The sequence below is a fragment of the Molossus molossus genome, unplaced genomic scaffold, assembly GCF_014108415.1.
Source record: "Molossus molossus isolate mMolMol1 unplaced genomic scaffold, mMolMol1.p scaffold_m16_p_3, whole genome shotgun sequence".
Lineage (NCBI taxonomy): Eukaryota > Metazoa > Chordata > Mammalia > Chiroptera > Molossidae > Molossus > Molossus molossus.
In genome coordinates, this window is record NW_023425366.1 from 104624677 (window position 1) to 104640784 (window position 16108).

General features: G+C 37.8%; 1 protein-coding gene across 2 annotated transcripts in view; it reads right to left on the reverse strand.

Moving 5' to 3' along the window:
- LOC118641781 (S-adenosyl-L-methionine-dependent tRNA 4-demethylwyosine synthase TYW1) overlaps positions 1-16108 on the reverse strand; it is a 159205-nt gene that overhangs the window by 93533 nt on the left and 49564 nt on the right. For both annotated transcript variants that reach the window (XM_036279333.1, XM_036279334.1), the window contains one exon: positions 2860-2978. In XM_036279333.1, coding sequence (XP_036135226.1) covers positions 2860-2978 — 119 coding nt within the window. The remainder of the gene's footprint in view (positions 1-2859; positions 2979-16108) is intronic.

The following is a 16108-nucleotide window of genomic DNA, read 5'->3' on the forward strand; positions in this document are numbered from 1 at the left end:
AGCATTTGACAAAATCCAGCATCCATTTCTGATAAAAACGCTCAACTATGTGAGAATAGAGGGATCATATCTCTACATAATAAAGGCCATTTATGAAAGACCTACAGCCAACATCATACTCAATGGGGAGAAACTAAAAGCATTTCCCTTAAGAACAGAAACAAGACAGGGATGCCCACTTTCGCCACTCTTATTTAACATAGTACTGGAAGTCTTAGCCACAGCAATCAAACATGAAGAAAAAATAAAAGGGATCCAAATTAAAAAAGAGGAAGTGAAACTGTCATTATTTGCAGATGACATGATATTATACAGAGAAAACCCCAAAGGCTCCATCAAAAATCTACTAGTCTTAATAAATGAATTTGACAAAGTACCAGGATTCAAAATTAACATCAAGAAATCAACGGCATTCTTACACACCAATGATGAACTCACAGAAAGAGAAACTGAAAAAACAATCTCATTTACCACTGCGGCACAAAAATTAAGATACCTAGGAATAAACTTAACCAAAGAAGTAAAGGACCTATTTGCAGAAAACTACAGGACATTGGAAAAGAAATAGAGGAAGATATAAAAAAGTGGAAGCACATACCTTGTTCATGAATTGGAAGAATAAACATGATTAAAATGTCCATATTACCCAAAGCAATCTATAGATTCAATGCAATCCCCATCAAAATACCAACGACATATTTCACAGAACTAGAACAAATACTTCAAAAGTTCATATGGAACCAAAAAAGACCCCGAATAGCCACAGCAATCTTGAAAAAGAAGGACAAAGTAGGTGGGATCACAATACCAGATATCAGCTTACACTTCAAAACAGCCTGGTACTGGCACAAGAAAAGGCATATAGACCAGTGGAACAGAACAGAAACCCAGAAATGGACCCAAGACATTATGCTCAATTAATATTTGACAAAGGAGGCAAGAGCATACAATGGAGTACAACAGCCTCTTTAATAAATGCTGTTGGGAAAAATGGACAGCTACATGCAAAAAAATGAAACTAGAACATCAACTTACACCATACACAAAAATAAACTCAAAATGGATAAAAGACTTAAATGTGACCCGTGAATCCATAAAAATCCTAGAAGAAAATGTAGGCAACAAAATTTCAGACATCATACGCAGCAGAATTTTCACTGATACATCACCTAAGGCAACAGAAACAAAGGAAAAAATGAACACATAGGACTACATCAAACTGAAAAGCTTCTGCACAGCAAAAGAAACAACCATCAAAATGGAAAGACAACCCACTGTATGGGAGAGCATCACTGCCAATGATACATCAGATAAGGGGTTAATTCCCAAAATATATAGAGTGCTCGTACAGCTCAACAAAAGGACGACAAAGAACCCAATTAAAAAATGGACAGAGGAGCTGAACAGACACCTCTCCAAACAGGACTTACAAATGGCCAAGAGACATATGAAGAAACCTCACTAATTATCAGAGAGATACAAATTAAAACAACAATGAGGTATCATCTCACACCTGTCAGAATGGCCACCATCAACAAGTCATCAAACAAGTGTTGGCGAGGGTGTGAAGAAAAGGGGACTCTAGTACACTGCTGGTAGGAATGCAGACTGGTGCAGTCACTATGGAAAACACTGTGGTGTTACCTCAAAAAATTAAAAATTGAATTGCCATTTGACCCAGTGATCCCAATTCTAGGAATATACCCTAATAAACCTGAAACACCAATCAGAAAGCATATATGTACCCCATGTTCATAGCAGCACTATTTACAATAGCTAAGATCTGGAAACAGCCCAAGTGTCCATCAGTAGACGAATGGATAAAAAAGCTGTGGTACATATACACAATGTGGTACTATACAGCTGTAAGAAAGAAAGATCTCTTATCCTTTGAGATAACATGGAGGGACCTGGAAAGTATTATCCTAAGTTAAACAAGCCAAGCAGAAAATGACAAATACCATATGATCTCACTTATTTGTGGTAGATAATGAACATAACAGTCTGAGGAATAGGGTAGACCCAAAGACATGGAAGTAGGGTACAGACTGACAACCCTCAGAAGAGGGGGTGGTGGGGGGCGGAAAGAGTAAACCACAGAACTTATATATATGTACGCAAAACCAATGGACATGGACAACAAAGCCAGAGATGGGGTGGGGGGATGGGGATGATGGTGTCAATGGGGTATAAAAGGAGAAACATCTGTAACAAAAATAAAATTAAATTAAATAAATAAATTTTAAAATATTAAAATATCCCAAAGTTAAAAAAAACACTTATAGAAGATTGACTATTAATGAGTTAATGGTCCATTTTAAGCTAGAAAAAGAACAAAGAAACAGAACAATAGTAGATTAGACAAGAAATAAAAATATAATGAAGAAGATTCACAAAGCTAAAATCAAGTTATTCAAAAAGACTAAAAAACTTGACAACCCCGTGATAAAAATGGTCCAAAAAAACAACCAAATGTGCCCTGGAGGTTCTGCCCACAGACCAAAGAGTCTCAGGTTCGATTCCAGTCAAGGGCACATACCTTGGTTGCGGTTTGGTCCTCGACCCTGGTCGGAATCGTGCAGGAGGCAACCAATCAATGTCTCTCTCTCACATCGATATTTCTCTTTCTCTCTCTTCCTCTCCCCATCCCTCCTTCCCACTTTCCTTGAAAATAAATGGAAATGTATACTCAGATGAGGATTAAAACAAACAAACAAATGCATAAATATATATTAGGAATGGAAAAGGGAATTACAGAAACATCAAAGCTTTAGGTACATTTGAGTGCAGTGTTGGGCAGAAATTGATTATTACAGATCATTACACAATTGGTCACCATGGCCATTCATTTTTACTTACCGCCAACAGAAGACACATTTATTTGCGCATGCTAAGCTCGGGGTGGTTTCCATGCAACGATGGCTTTCAATGCCATAGAATGTATGCTTATAGCAACCTCCTCTCCCTCGGAGCATTGACTGTGAGTAAAAAACAAATGATAATTCAAATAAAATCCTCAAAGCACAGAAACAAAACACCAAGACATCATTTTTTAAGAAGAAACCATGTGTTTTATAACCACAAATACCCCTACTGGTATCTGCACGATGCAGAAAATTAACACTATAGCATTATAGTGTTTTGATAATGATTTGCGTTTTCTAAAACCCAATGAAATAAACCTAAGGTTCATTAACTCTGAAAGCTCTATAGGGAGCACCATTGATACTTTCATTTCAAATCCATCCAACTGTCTCAAATAATGTCTGTTCAATAATACATAATGCCAAGGGATAGATAATACAGTCTCCAAGAAATGCAGTAGCCAGTCATTGAAATGGTATCTCTGCTTTGAATAAGGGAGGGTGGATAAGGAAATGCATCAGTTGAACAGTAGAACTTGAACATATTGATACTGCTGAGGAGAAAATCACATGTATATAAGAAGTGGATTATTTTAAAAACCACACACTATTTAATAGGTGAGTGGTAAAACCACGACAGTAAGAATGGGTAATTTGAAGAAATACTGCAGATTAATTAAGTTGGAGTCACAATATAATGTCAAGCTTTATAAGGTATCATAAAAAAGATTTGTCCAGAAGCTCTGTTTTAGAGTTGTGTGTCTCAGGAAGGAGCAGAGAGAAAAGAGTTTATGCCATCTTGTCCAAACCAGAAGTCCTCAGACAGTACATTTTTAAAGGAAGTGCTCCTGCATCTCAAAATTAGTGGATGATCAAGGTGGAAAAGAAAAAAACGGGAGAGAAACACATGCTTAGAATTTATGTTAGAAATCAGGGTGGGAGGGATAGGAATATAGATAGCCTCAATTCAATAACACATGAATTCTTGTCCTCAAGGTAAATAAAGGCCTGAGAAAACACAGCTGTAGCCCAGCAGAGCCTAAATGAATGAAGGCAAGTCACCATCACTAAGCAGACTCTATGCACATCAATTTGGAAACAGAGGTACAGGGAGAAGAATGGCAGCATACAATTCTCGATGGTTTTCTCCGAATGCCTTGCAAGAAAAGGCACTGACTGCCTTTATTCTAGATTCTCTTTTCAAAAAGGTTTGTATTGTGAAAAGCCTTCAAAGACAATGTCTCCTTCTGCAGCAAAACGATAGCTATGCTTACTGTCCAGTATAATAAAAATGTGTCTCTCAAAGGCCAAGGCTAAGCCAAATTATTCCCAATTATAAAAGATTAATATTCTCTAACTGTGGGGTCTCCTCTCCTATAACACATATACAGATGTTATCTGGTCCCCAAAGTGCCACTTTATTGGAATTGGGACTCAGGAACCAGAGAAAATGAAGATATTCTGGCTACTGCTATTACTATGAATAATAAACTGTCCTTATCCTCTGCCACTATCCATGAAACTGTGGCAGGCCAACTCATTAGCTTTCAAGAAGGGTAAAATTTCAGACTGTTCAATTTTTGACAGGGACGAAGAGCTCAGTCTAGAGGTCGATAAACTACATACAGCCTATGTGTTACATCAAGTCCACTGTTATTGTAAGTTAAGCTTCACTGGAGTAGTGTCACCCTCATTTACTTACTTATTGTCTGTGGCTGCTTTTGTGCTACAATGACAGACTAAGAAGCTGCAGCACAGATCATATGTCCCATAAACATATAAGAATCACTATCTGGTCCTTCAAGAAAAAGTTCGCTCACCCTTGACTTCAATACTATTTTCATACTGTAGAGCAAAATAAATTCTAAACTGATTAAACTGTTAAAAATAAAAAATACAGCCCAGTTGATGTGACTCAGTGGTTGAGCATCAACCCATGCACCAAGAGGTCACAGTTTCAATTCCCAGTCAGGGCATATGCCCAGGTTGTGGGCTCAATCCCCAGTAGGTGGCGTGCAGGAGGCAGCAGATCAATGGTTCTCTTTCATCGATGTTTCTCTCTCTCTCTCTCTCTCCCTCTCATTTCTTCTCTCTCTAAAAATCAAGAAAAACATATTTAAAAAAAAAAAAATACAAACACAAGGAGGATTTGGGGAAGATGGAGGAGCAGGAAGCACCAGAAATCTCTTTCCCCACCTAGACAACAAATGCACTGGAGAATCTGTCTGCTTTAACTGTTTTGAAATTCGGGTCTATTGAGGTTTGCAACTTCCAAGAAAAGGCCTAGATGGTTCGTTTCTGTCAATTACAGCTCTTAGCACACTGGGAACTACCCATACACCATCTCCAGTCACAAGGAAGGCAGCTGTGCACTTCTTTCTGGAACCACCTGCAGACAGCTTGTGGGAACTAGAGCAGGTAATAATGATCCTGTCCTCCAAATATGGAGAATCTGTGCTCTGATTCCTGATGGCTGCTTGTAATCACAGAGGTGTAGAGGAGAGGTGGGCAAGCATTGTTGCACCTCCTCCCATTTTTGCAAACCCCTCCCCCTCCAGCTGAAGTGATTTCCAGGAGATTTAAAGAGCCACTCCCCCTTCTTAATTGCCCTTCATTTTTAGTTTTTCCCCTTTCAGGAGCCTCACATTAAAGACTAGGACATACAAAAATAACTGCATATTTGGGGAAAAATAAAAAGTGACTGTACATGGCCAAGGAACGGCTCAGAATAAAATATAAGAAGACATCAGGTTTACAATTCAACCTGACCCTCAGTACAGAAACAGCATAAAAAATTAAACGAAGAACAACAACAAATATAATAAAAAAACAAAAACTCTGGAGAAGAGTTACCACATTACTAGATTCAAATGTCTAGTGCTCCACAACAACAAAGCATACAAAAACACAGAAAAGTATGGCTCATCAAAGGAAAAAATTCAACAAAATCTGTCCCTGAAAAACACTTTATGACAGATATATTAGATAGACTTTTAATTTTTCTTTATTGATCTTTAGGGAAGGAGAGAGAGAAACATCGATGAGAGAGAACATCAATTGGTCGCCTCCAGCGTGCTCCCCGAATGGGGATTGGGCCCACAACCTGGGCATGTGCCCTGACCGGGAATCGAACTGGTGACCTTTTGGTGCATGGGTTGATGCTCCACCACTGAGCCACACCAGCTGGACTAGACAGACTTTTAAAAAAAAAAAAAAAACTGTCCTCAAGATGCTCAAAGAACTAAAGGAAGATGTGGAGAAAATCAAGAAAACGACGTGTGAACAAAATGGAAATATTAATAAAGAGAAAAAAAAAGCCTAAGAAAAACCAAAAAGAATTAAGGAGTAGAAAAATATAATAATTGAAATTTAAAATTCACTAAAGAGATTTAAAGGCATAGTTGAGTTCACCCAAGAATCAGTGACCATGAAGATTATCAAGGCTGAGGAGCAGAAAGAAAAAAAGAATGAAGAAAAGCAGAGAGCCCATCCAACCTGAGGGACATCATCAAGCAGAACAACATGTGCCTCATGAGTGTCCTGGAAGGAGGAGAAAGGAGAAGAGAGAATATATGAAGAGCCCTGGCCGGTTTGGCTCAGCGGTTAGAGAGTCAGCCTGCGGTCCACAGAGACCCGGGTTCAGTTCCCGCTAAGGGCATGTACCTTGGCTGCAGTTTGTCCCCGGCCCTGGTTGGGTCGTGTGGGTGGCGGCCGCTCGATGTGTACCTTTCACATCGATGTTTCTCTCTCTTCCTCTCTCTCCTTCCCGCTCTGAGTAAAAAATGGAAAAATGTCCTCGGGTGAGAAAAAAAAAAAAGAGAATATATGAAGAAATAAAATGGCTGAAACTTCCCATATTTGATAACAGACATGAATATAAATATCCAAGAGGCTCAACAAACACCAACCAAGTAAGATGAACTTAGAGACCCACCCATATCAAGAAACATTATAATCAAATTTTCAAAAGACAAAGATCAAATCTTGAAAGTGGTGAAAAAGAAGTGAATCATCACATACAAGGGATCAATAAGATTATTTACAAATTTCTCATCAGAAACTTTGGAGGCCAGAATACAATGGACCAATCTACTGAATGCTAAAAGAAAAAATACTGTCAATCAAGAAATCTGTATCTGGCAAACTATCCTTCAAAAGTAAAGGAGAAATCAAGACATTTCCAGAAAAGAAAAAGATGAGGTAGTTCCTGACTACTAGAATTGTCCTGCAAGAAATACTGAAGTCCTTTAAGGAGAAATGAACTCCAAAGGCATATGAAGAAATAAAGATCTCAAAAAAGGTAAATACATGTGCAGTTATAAAAACTGGTGTTATTGTAACAATGTTTGTGACTGTACTTTTTATTTTCTACACGATTTAAGGGACTAACATATTTAAAAAAAAAAATTATTAGTAAAAAGTTAGTATTACTATAACTTTGGTTCATAACTCCAAATTTTGTTTTTGACAATTTAGGAGATTAATGAATTTAAAGAAATTATTAGTTATTATTTTGGGGCTCAGTAATTTTGTGACTTCAACAATCAAAAGGGGAAAGGATAGAGCTGTAAAAGAGGAGAGTTTCTGTATGTTACTGAAGTTAAGCTGCTATAAATTCAAATTAAAATGTATATCTTTAGGATGGTAATCCCCAAAGAAAATAGCTATAATATACACAAAATAAAATTAAGCCCGGCTGGTGTGGCTCAGTGGATTTAGCGCCATCCTGTGGACTGAGAGGTCCCAGCTCAATTCCCAGTCAGGGCAAATGCCGGGGTTACATGCTCTTTCCCCAGTAGGGGGCGTGCAGGAGGCAGCTGATTGATGTTTCTCTCTCACACCAATGTTTCTCTCTCTCTCTCCCTTCCTCTCTTTCTAAAATAATCAATGAAAACATATTTTAAAAAATTAAATTAATAAGAAATTTTAAAATCTCACTACAAAAAAAATCAACAAAAGACAATAATACAGGAATGAGGGACCAAAAAAAAACAAAAAGGCATACAGAAAATAAATAGCACAATGACAAGTCCCTCTTTACCAATAATTATGTTAAATGTAAATGGATTAAAATCTCCAATCAAAAGATTATCAGGATAGATAAGAACACATGATCTGACTCTATGATTTCTAGAAGAGAATTTTTTTTTTTTTTTTTTGAATAGGGGATTTACTTTTTATATCCAAAGACACACACAGGTTGAAAGTTAAAAGACGGAAAAGATATTCCATGCAACTAGTAACCAAAAGAGACCAAGAAAGGCTATACGAATACCAGACAAAACAGACTTTAAATCAAAAAAAGATTACGAGAGACTTAGAAGGACATTATATATTAATAAAAGATTCAACATGACAAGAAAATGTAACAGTATAAACTTTTACACACCTATGATAGATCATCAAAATATATGAAGCAAAAAATGAACAGAACTGAAGGGAGAAATAGACAGCTGTATAATAATAGTTGAAGATTTTAATACCTCATTCACAACAATAAACAACACATAAGTTAGGAAGTAAATGACTTAAACACAATAAATCAATTAGACCTAACAGATATAGACAGAACACTACACCCAACAACAGCATACATTTTTCTCAAGTGCACATAGGACATTTTCCAGGACAGAACATACGTTAGGCCACAAATTAAGTCTCAATAGATTTTAAAAGATAAATATCATACAAAGTATCTTCTCTGACCACAACAGGATGAAGTTAGAAATCAAAAACATTTTTAAAAAACTGGGAAGTTCACAAAATTATGGAAATTAAACAAAACACTTTTAAACAACCAATGGATCAAAGAAGAAATCACAAGGTAAATTAGAAAATACTTGTGATGAATGAAAACAAAAACAAAGATATACCAAACTTATAAGATGCAGCAAAAGCAGTGCCAAGGGGGAAATGTATAGCTATAAATGCTTACGACATTTTTAAAAATCTCAAATCAGCCCGGCCGGTATGACTCAGTGGCTGAGCATCAACTCATGTACCAAGAGGTTGCCAGTTTGATTCCTGGTCAGGGCAAATGCCAAGGTTGTGGGCCCAATCCCCAGTGGGGGGCATGAGGAGGCGGCCAATTGATGTTCTCTCTCATGAATGTTTCTAATTCTCTCTTCCTCTCTCTCTCTCTAAAATCAATAAAGAAAAAAAAATTTTAATAAAAAAAATCTCAAATCAGCAATCTAACTTTATAACTTTAGAAATTAGAAAAAGAACAAATCCAAACTAGCAGAATCAATGAAATAGAGAAGAGAAAAAAAAAAATCAATGAAACAAAAAGTTGGTTCTTCAAAAAGATTGACAAGATCAACAAATCTTTAGCTAGATGGACTAAGAAAAAAAGAGAGAAGACTCAAATTACTAACATCAGAAATGAAAGTGGGAATATTATTAGCAATTCTACAGAAATAAAAAGAATATAAGAGAGTACTGTGAACAATTGTATCCTAAAAAATTGGATAAACTAGTTGAAATGAACACATTTCTTGTAACACAAAATTTACCAAGACTGAACCACAAAGAAATAGAAAACCTGAATAAACCTATCAACTGCTATTATAAAAAAAAGAAAATTACCCTTGTGCACTACTGGTGGGAATGTAAAATGGTACATGGAAAACAATATGGAGGTTCCTCAACAAATTAAAAATAGAATTACAATATGATCGTTTCTGAGTATATACCCAAAAGAATTCAAAGCAGAGTCTCAAAGAGATATTTGTATACTCATGTTCATAACAGCATTACTCACAATAGCTAAAACATGGAAGTAACCCAAATGTACATCAATGGATGAATGGATACAGAAAAATATGGTATATACATATAATGAAATAGTATTCAGCCTTAAAAAGGAAGGAAATCCTGCAATATGTTACAAAATGGATGAACCTTGAAGATATTATGCTAAGTGAAATAAGCCAGTCACAAAAAGATCAATACTATATAATTCCATGTATACTAGGTACTCAGAGCAGTCAAAATCATAGAGACAGAAAGTATGGTAGTTGACAGAGGCTGGGGGGGAGAGGGAATATGGGGAGTTATTATTTATTAGGTATAGAGTTTCAGTTTATGCACGATGACAAGTGGCTTCCATCATAAACTTGAAATAGCATCATCCAAAAGTTTGTGAATCTTTTCACCAAATACAAAGTCACAAATTGAAGCAGATCTTTTATATTTTTTCACCAGAATGTGACATCTTTGCCAAATGCTACCTTCATAAGTCATCACCATGCACTCTACTTCATACTATTCTCGAGTGCTGACAATATGCTTTTTCATCATTTACTTGTAGCTGGGCATTTCAATAAGACTTATAGATTAGACGTTCCCCTCCCCCAATGCATCATGTTCTGGCAGCATTCACTGTTAAGGGAACAATAGTATGAATTACTAAGAGTTTCTCACCGAAAAGCATGAAGGCCAAAAGACAATGGAGCCACATTTTTAAACTAATTAAAGAAAATGTGTCAATCCACAATTCTTTATGCAGCAAAAACACAGAATGAAAGCAACCCATAGATATTCTCAGGTGAAGAAAAACTAAGAGAATCCACTGCCAGCAGAACTGCTCCAAAAGTAATGCTAAAGTTAAGGCAAAAGGATGAGGGAAAGTATAGTGCACAAACACTAATCAAAAGAATGCTGGGATGACTCTATCAGTATCAGATAATGTAGACTTCAAGGACTCTTACCACAGGTAAAGAGGGGCATTACGTAATGATAAAAGGGTAGATTCACCAAGACATAGCAATCTTAAACGTATATGCACCTAACATCAGAGCTTCAAAGTACATGAGGTGAAAACTGAGAGAACTGAAATTGAGAAATGGGCAAACTCATAATTTGAGTTGTAGTCTTCAACACTCCTTTCCAAGAAATAAAACAAGTAGACAGAAAACCAGCAAGGACATAAAATAACTATTATCAAATCAACTTCTGACCTGGGTTTGGGTTTATTGGAGTTTTATTTGGGGCTGGGGAGAGGAAAACAGGAAAAGACATTCAAAGTAAAGATAGGAGAGCGACCCATTTCATCAAGCTGAATTATAAATTCAGTGAGGGCAGGCCTCCTTCATATCCCTGTTACCTTCCACAATGAAAAGTAAAAGTGCTGTATCGTATATGATATATTCTATGTATATGCTATACCTGTGCATATAGTATATACTATATGTGCTGTATATGAGATATATATGCATACATATATACAATGTATATATATAATATATATATAAATATACATATTTATGATAAATATGTCATATTTATTTTCTAGACTAGAACACTGCAATGGTAAGGAGAGGAAAATAGATTCAATTAAATTAAGTGACCACTAAATAGGCAAATCCTCCTCCATCAGTATCCTTTGACTTATGTTTTCCTGGTTGAAAGAATCTCCTACTCTCCAGTATTCCATTCAAATGATACAGGTTTAGAAAATAAAGATAGCAAAGCCACAAAGCACTCGGCAGAATTCTTCCCAGGCCCTAAGTCTTTTCCAGCAAATACTCCTTGACACAGAACTGAGAAAAGAAAAGGAAAAAAATCACCCTTCCCATGCTTCTCTCAGCACTCTCACCTAAATCCCTATCTATATACCATGTGAGTTGCTTCGGTTTGGCTCAGGGCTTTCCACAGTTCAAGTTTTGTCATTCTTCACCATGACCGTTTTCCCTGCCATACCTACCAAATCAGCAGCAAACCATGACCACGTTCTTATAAGTAGCCAATATCATCTGGTTCAGGTACCTACTGTTGTATAACACACTGCCCCAAAACTAGGTGGCTTAATGTGACACACGTGTTATTTTCTCTATTAATTCTGTGGGTCAGCTCGGTGGTTTTTCCACTCCATGTGGTGTGTGTTGAAGTCACTCTTGCAACTGTATTCAGATGGAGTTTGGCTGGGGCTGCAGATCCAAGAAGACCTCACTCAGATTTCTGAATGTTATGCTCGCTGGCTAGGGCACCTTGCTCTTCCTTCACTCCCGTAGTCTAGACTGGCTTCCTTATAGCACAGTAAATGGGTTCCCAGGGGAAACATTTCAAGAGGACAAGCGTCAGTGTGCAAGCACTTAGCAAGCCTCTTCTTGCATCGTGCTTGCTGATATCCCATTGACGAAAGCAGGTCCGCTGCCAAGCCCAGAGAATTGACCAAGTGTGTGAATACTGGGGGTCATGTTCATGGAGGGCTACCTGGTTAATAGATTCCTACTTCATTTATACTAATTATGTACACCTCCAAGCCTTAAGGCAAAATTCCTCACATTAGTGAAATTTTATTCATTCTGAAAGAGCTTTTACACTCAATGTAACAGCTAACAGCTCTAAAATCAATTGTTTTTTACTTATTATAACAAAATCCTTTTAACATTTAGTGATCACTGCAGTTCTCTAGATAGGCAAGTATCTTGATTTTAGATATTTAATATATGTTTACCATATCCTGTGCTAAGTGATCTGGAGAAAAAAATGATTCTGACTTCACTCTATATATCTTTTTTTTTTTCATCCTCACCCGAGGATATTTTTCTATTTATCTTCGGATAAAGTGGAAGGGAGAGAAAGGGAGAGAGAGAAACATCGATGTGAGAGAGACACATCGACTGGTCGCCTCCCACACAACCCCAACCAGGGCCGGGAACCAAACCACAACCTAGGCACCTGCCCTTGACTGGAATCAAAACCAAGACTCATTGATCCACAGGCCGACACTCTACTGCTGAACTAAAACGGCCAGGGTTGTATATAACTTTTTTATAGAAATCTATAGTTTTTACTTGGAAAAACAAAAGCTTAACCTATTCAAAAAAGCAAAATATAATTTTGAAATTCTTTAGACTCAAATCAAACTGAACAATATTAACCAAATATCAAATTACTACCATAATCACACATAGCTATACAACTTACTCCAAAGAACCTTAGAACGCATTTTGAATGTAAACTCTTTTTTTTATCCTCATCCGAGGACATTTCTGCATTTATCTTCAGATAGAGCAGGAGAGAAAGAGGGAGCAAGAGAAACATCAATGTGAGAGAGACACATCGAGTGGCTGCCACCCACACGACCCCAGCTGGGGCCAGGGACAAATTGCAACCGAGGTACGTGCCCTTACTAGGAACCAAACCAGGGACTCTCTGGTCCGTGGGCCGATGTTCTAACTGCTGAGCCAAATTAGTAATTTTTGCTACTTCATCAAGGTAATTCTTATGTAAAACTAGCATTTAAAAAAAAAAACAGATGCCCGATGGGTGTGGCTCAGTGGATTGAGCTTTATCCCATGAACTGAGAGGTCCCAGTTCAATTCCCAGTCAGGGCACATACCTGGGTTGCAGGCTTGGTTCCCAGTAGGGGGCAGCAGAAGGCAGCCAATCAATGTATCACTCTCACATTTATGTTTCTCTCTCTCCTTTCCTCTCTCTAAAAAATCAATAAGAGCATACTTTAGCCCTGGCCAGTTTGGCTCAGCAGTTAAGAGCATCGGCCCGCGGACCAATGTGTCACAGGCTCAATTCTGGTCAAGGGCACATCCCTTGGTTGAGGTTTGTCCCTGGCTCTGGTCAGGGTTGTGCAGGAGGCAGCCAGTCGATGTGTCTCTCTAACATTGATGTATCTCTCTCTCTCTCGTTCTCTCTCTTTTCTTCTCTCCTTCCCTCCCTCCCACTCTATCTGAAGATAGACAGAAAAATATCCTGAGGTGAGGAAGGAAGGAAGGACGGAAGGAAGGAAGGACGGACGGACAGGGAGCACATGTACTGTGACTACTAGTACAGAAAGGTACATTGCCTTAATTCATACTGAAGGGTCAGCATATTTACGCACCATTGCTTTTGCACTATTAGTTCAAATGTGTACATGGCAAAAGAAGACATTACAATAATATTATAAAAATATACAAATTGGTAGTTACAAAACAGCCATGGGGTATAAAGTACAGCATAGGAAATACAGTCAATAATATTGTAATAACTATGTATGATGCCATATGGGTACTAGAATTATTGGGGGGGGGTCACTTTATAAATTATATAATTGTCTGAACCCTATTCTGTATATCTAAAACTAATATAAAATAATATTGAATGTCAACTGTAACTTTAAAAAAAATTTTTTTAAGATAATGTCTCCCTCCCTGTTAAAGGTTAAGCAGGTTCCTAAGCTCAGGGTTTCTCAGCTGTAACATAAATGCACCGTGCACCCAGCACTCCACATCACCCTCAAGCATTTGGAGAGAAAGGAATCAGTGTGAACATGAAGCTCAAGCTGTCTGCCGTGCTTTGTCTTTGACCCAGGAGTCCTGTGCCCTCTGCCAACATCTATGGAACTCTGCCAGGCTAACATGTTAGCTTGTGAGCAGGGTACAATAGTGGACCCTCTGCAGTTCTTGACCGTGAACCCTATCACCTGGCTCCTTTGAGCTCCCATGCCATAGAAACAAACATTTTGCCAGGAGCCAAGGGGATATCAGTACTCTCATGGAAAGAAGTCCAAGTTAAGATTGGAGGAGGGCCCACTACTGGCTCAAACTCTTCACTGACAGACTGGCTTACCCACCTGATAAGGAAGAATCATACTATGAGATACTGATGAAACACAAAGGAAACATGGCCTAGCTAGTGGAAGAAAAAAGTCTAAATACCAACTATGACCAGGTGACCAGGTGCAAATATGAGAAGAGATATAGCTTACATAATGTCTTCCTTGCTTTGATATTTATATTTACCCTCTCCTCCAAATATTTTATATAAGATGGGTCAGTGGTAGTTAAATGTAGAATTTCATCATTCAGGCATAGGATCTCGACAGAGAGTGAATACATCTTCCCTTGTATGTACAATAGTTGTAACAGGTTAGATAGAAAAATGTTTTATTTCAAGTGTTTGAAAATGTAAATACAGGTAGAATGCTGTGGATATAGGTAGACTGACTGTGCTGTTGATACTCAGCCCTGCCTGCCCTTCTAAGCAGGGGCTGGTAACTCTAACACCATTTCTCAGATTCCCTTATCTGAAGGGTTCTGATTTAGACTCTACCAATGAGAGGCAAAAGGAATTAGATGGCAAAAGGAGAAACTATTATTCATCTCTGGCAGCAGCTGAGAGACACAAGGGCATACAGCAAACACCGGTCTGCAGCAGCTTCCAAGGGAGCTCCTGGGAGACATTCACTTTAATGTTGCCAGCAGATCGGGTCACTTGAAGCAGCGTCCTGTGAGTCTAGCACTTTTTGATTTTCTCAAAGCAAAGCAGTCTCTTTGACCTTCACTATCCCAGGTCTTTCAATGGTGTGGTAAGCATTTAGTTGATTTACTTTATTAAATTTGTTCTTGCCAAAATACCCAGGGTGTTTTCTGTTTTCCTGACTGACACACATGGGCAGCATTTGGTCAGGTGGAGATTAGAGTGGGGAAGAGAAGCAGGACACAATGTATGAAGGTTAAAATGGAAAAAAAGTTGGACAAGTGGGTCAGAACTATACTAAGTAGGGTCTAGGAGGAGAAAGATAATACACAAAAATAGAATCTATTAAGTTGTACTAAGTGCTTTGTAGAAATTCCAAGTAGTGTAAGGGGGAAGGTGTTGTTTCCTATAAGGTGGTCCAGGGAAGCCTCCTTGAGCAGAGATCTAAGAGAGCAGACAGAGAGCAGAGAGCCAGGGAGGGCTGGGCTCTGTGTATTCAGGGAACAGCAGGAAGGCTAGTATGGTTGAACTGAAGCAGGAAGAGCAGATCACACAGGGGCCTTACCACACGATAGTGAGCATACATGGCAACGGGAACTTTCGTAAGTTGTTGATGCAAGTATAAAATAGTACAACCACAGTGACAACAGATTGGGCATTTCTTATAAACTTAAATATATATCTAGTAATTCCACTCCTAAGTGTGTACCCAAGGAAATTAAAACATATGTTCAAGCATTGTACAAGAATGTTCTTAGCAGTTTTATTCATTAATAGCCAAAAACTGAAAAACCACCCAAATGTCTACCAATAGACTAAAAACTGGTATGTTCATACTACTGAATAATACTCAGCAATAAAAAAGAATGAACTACTGACATATACTACAACATCAATGAAGCTAAGCTACGTTATGTTGAGTTTAAGAAGCTACTTGGCAAAAAACTACAAATTATATAATTCCATTCATATGAAATTCTAGAAAAGGCAAAATTAAACTACAGTGAGTAACTAGAACAACCGTTTCCTAGCTGTGGAAT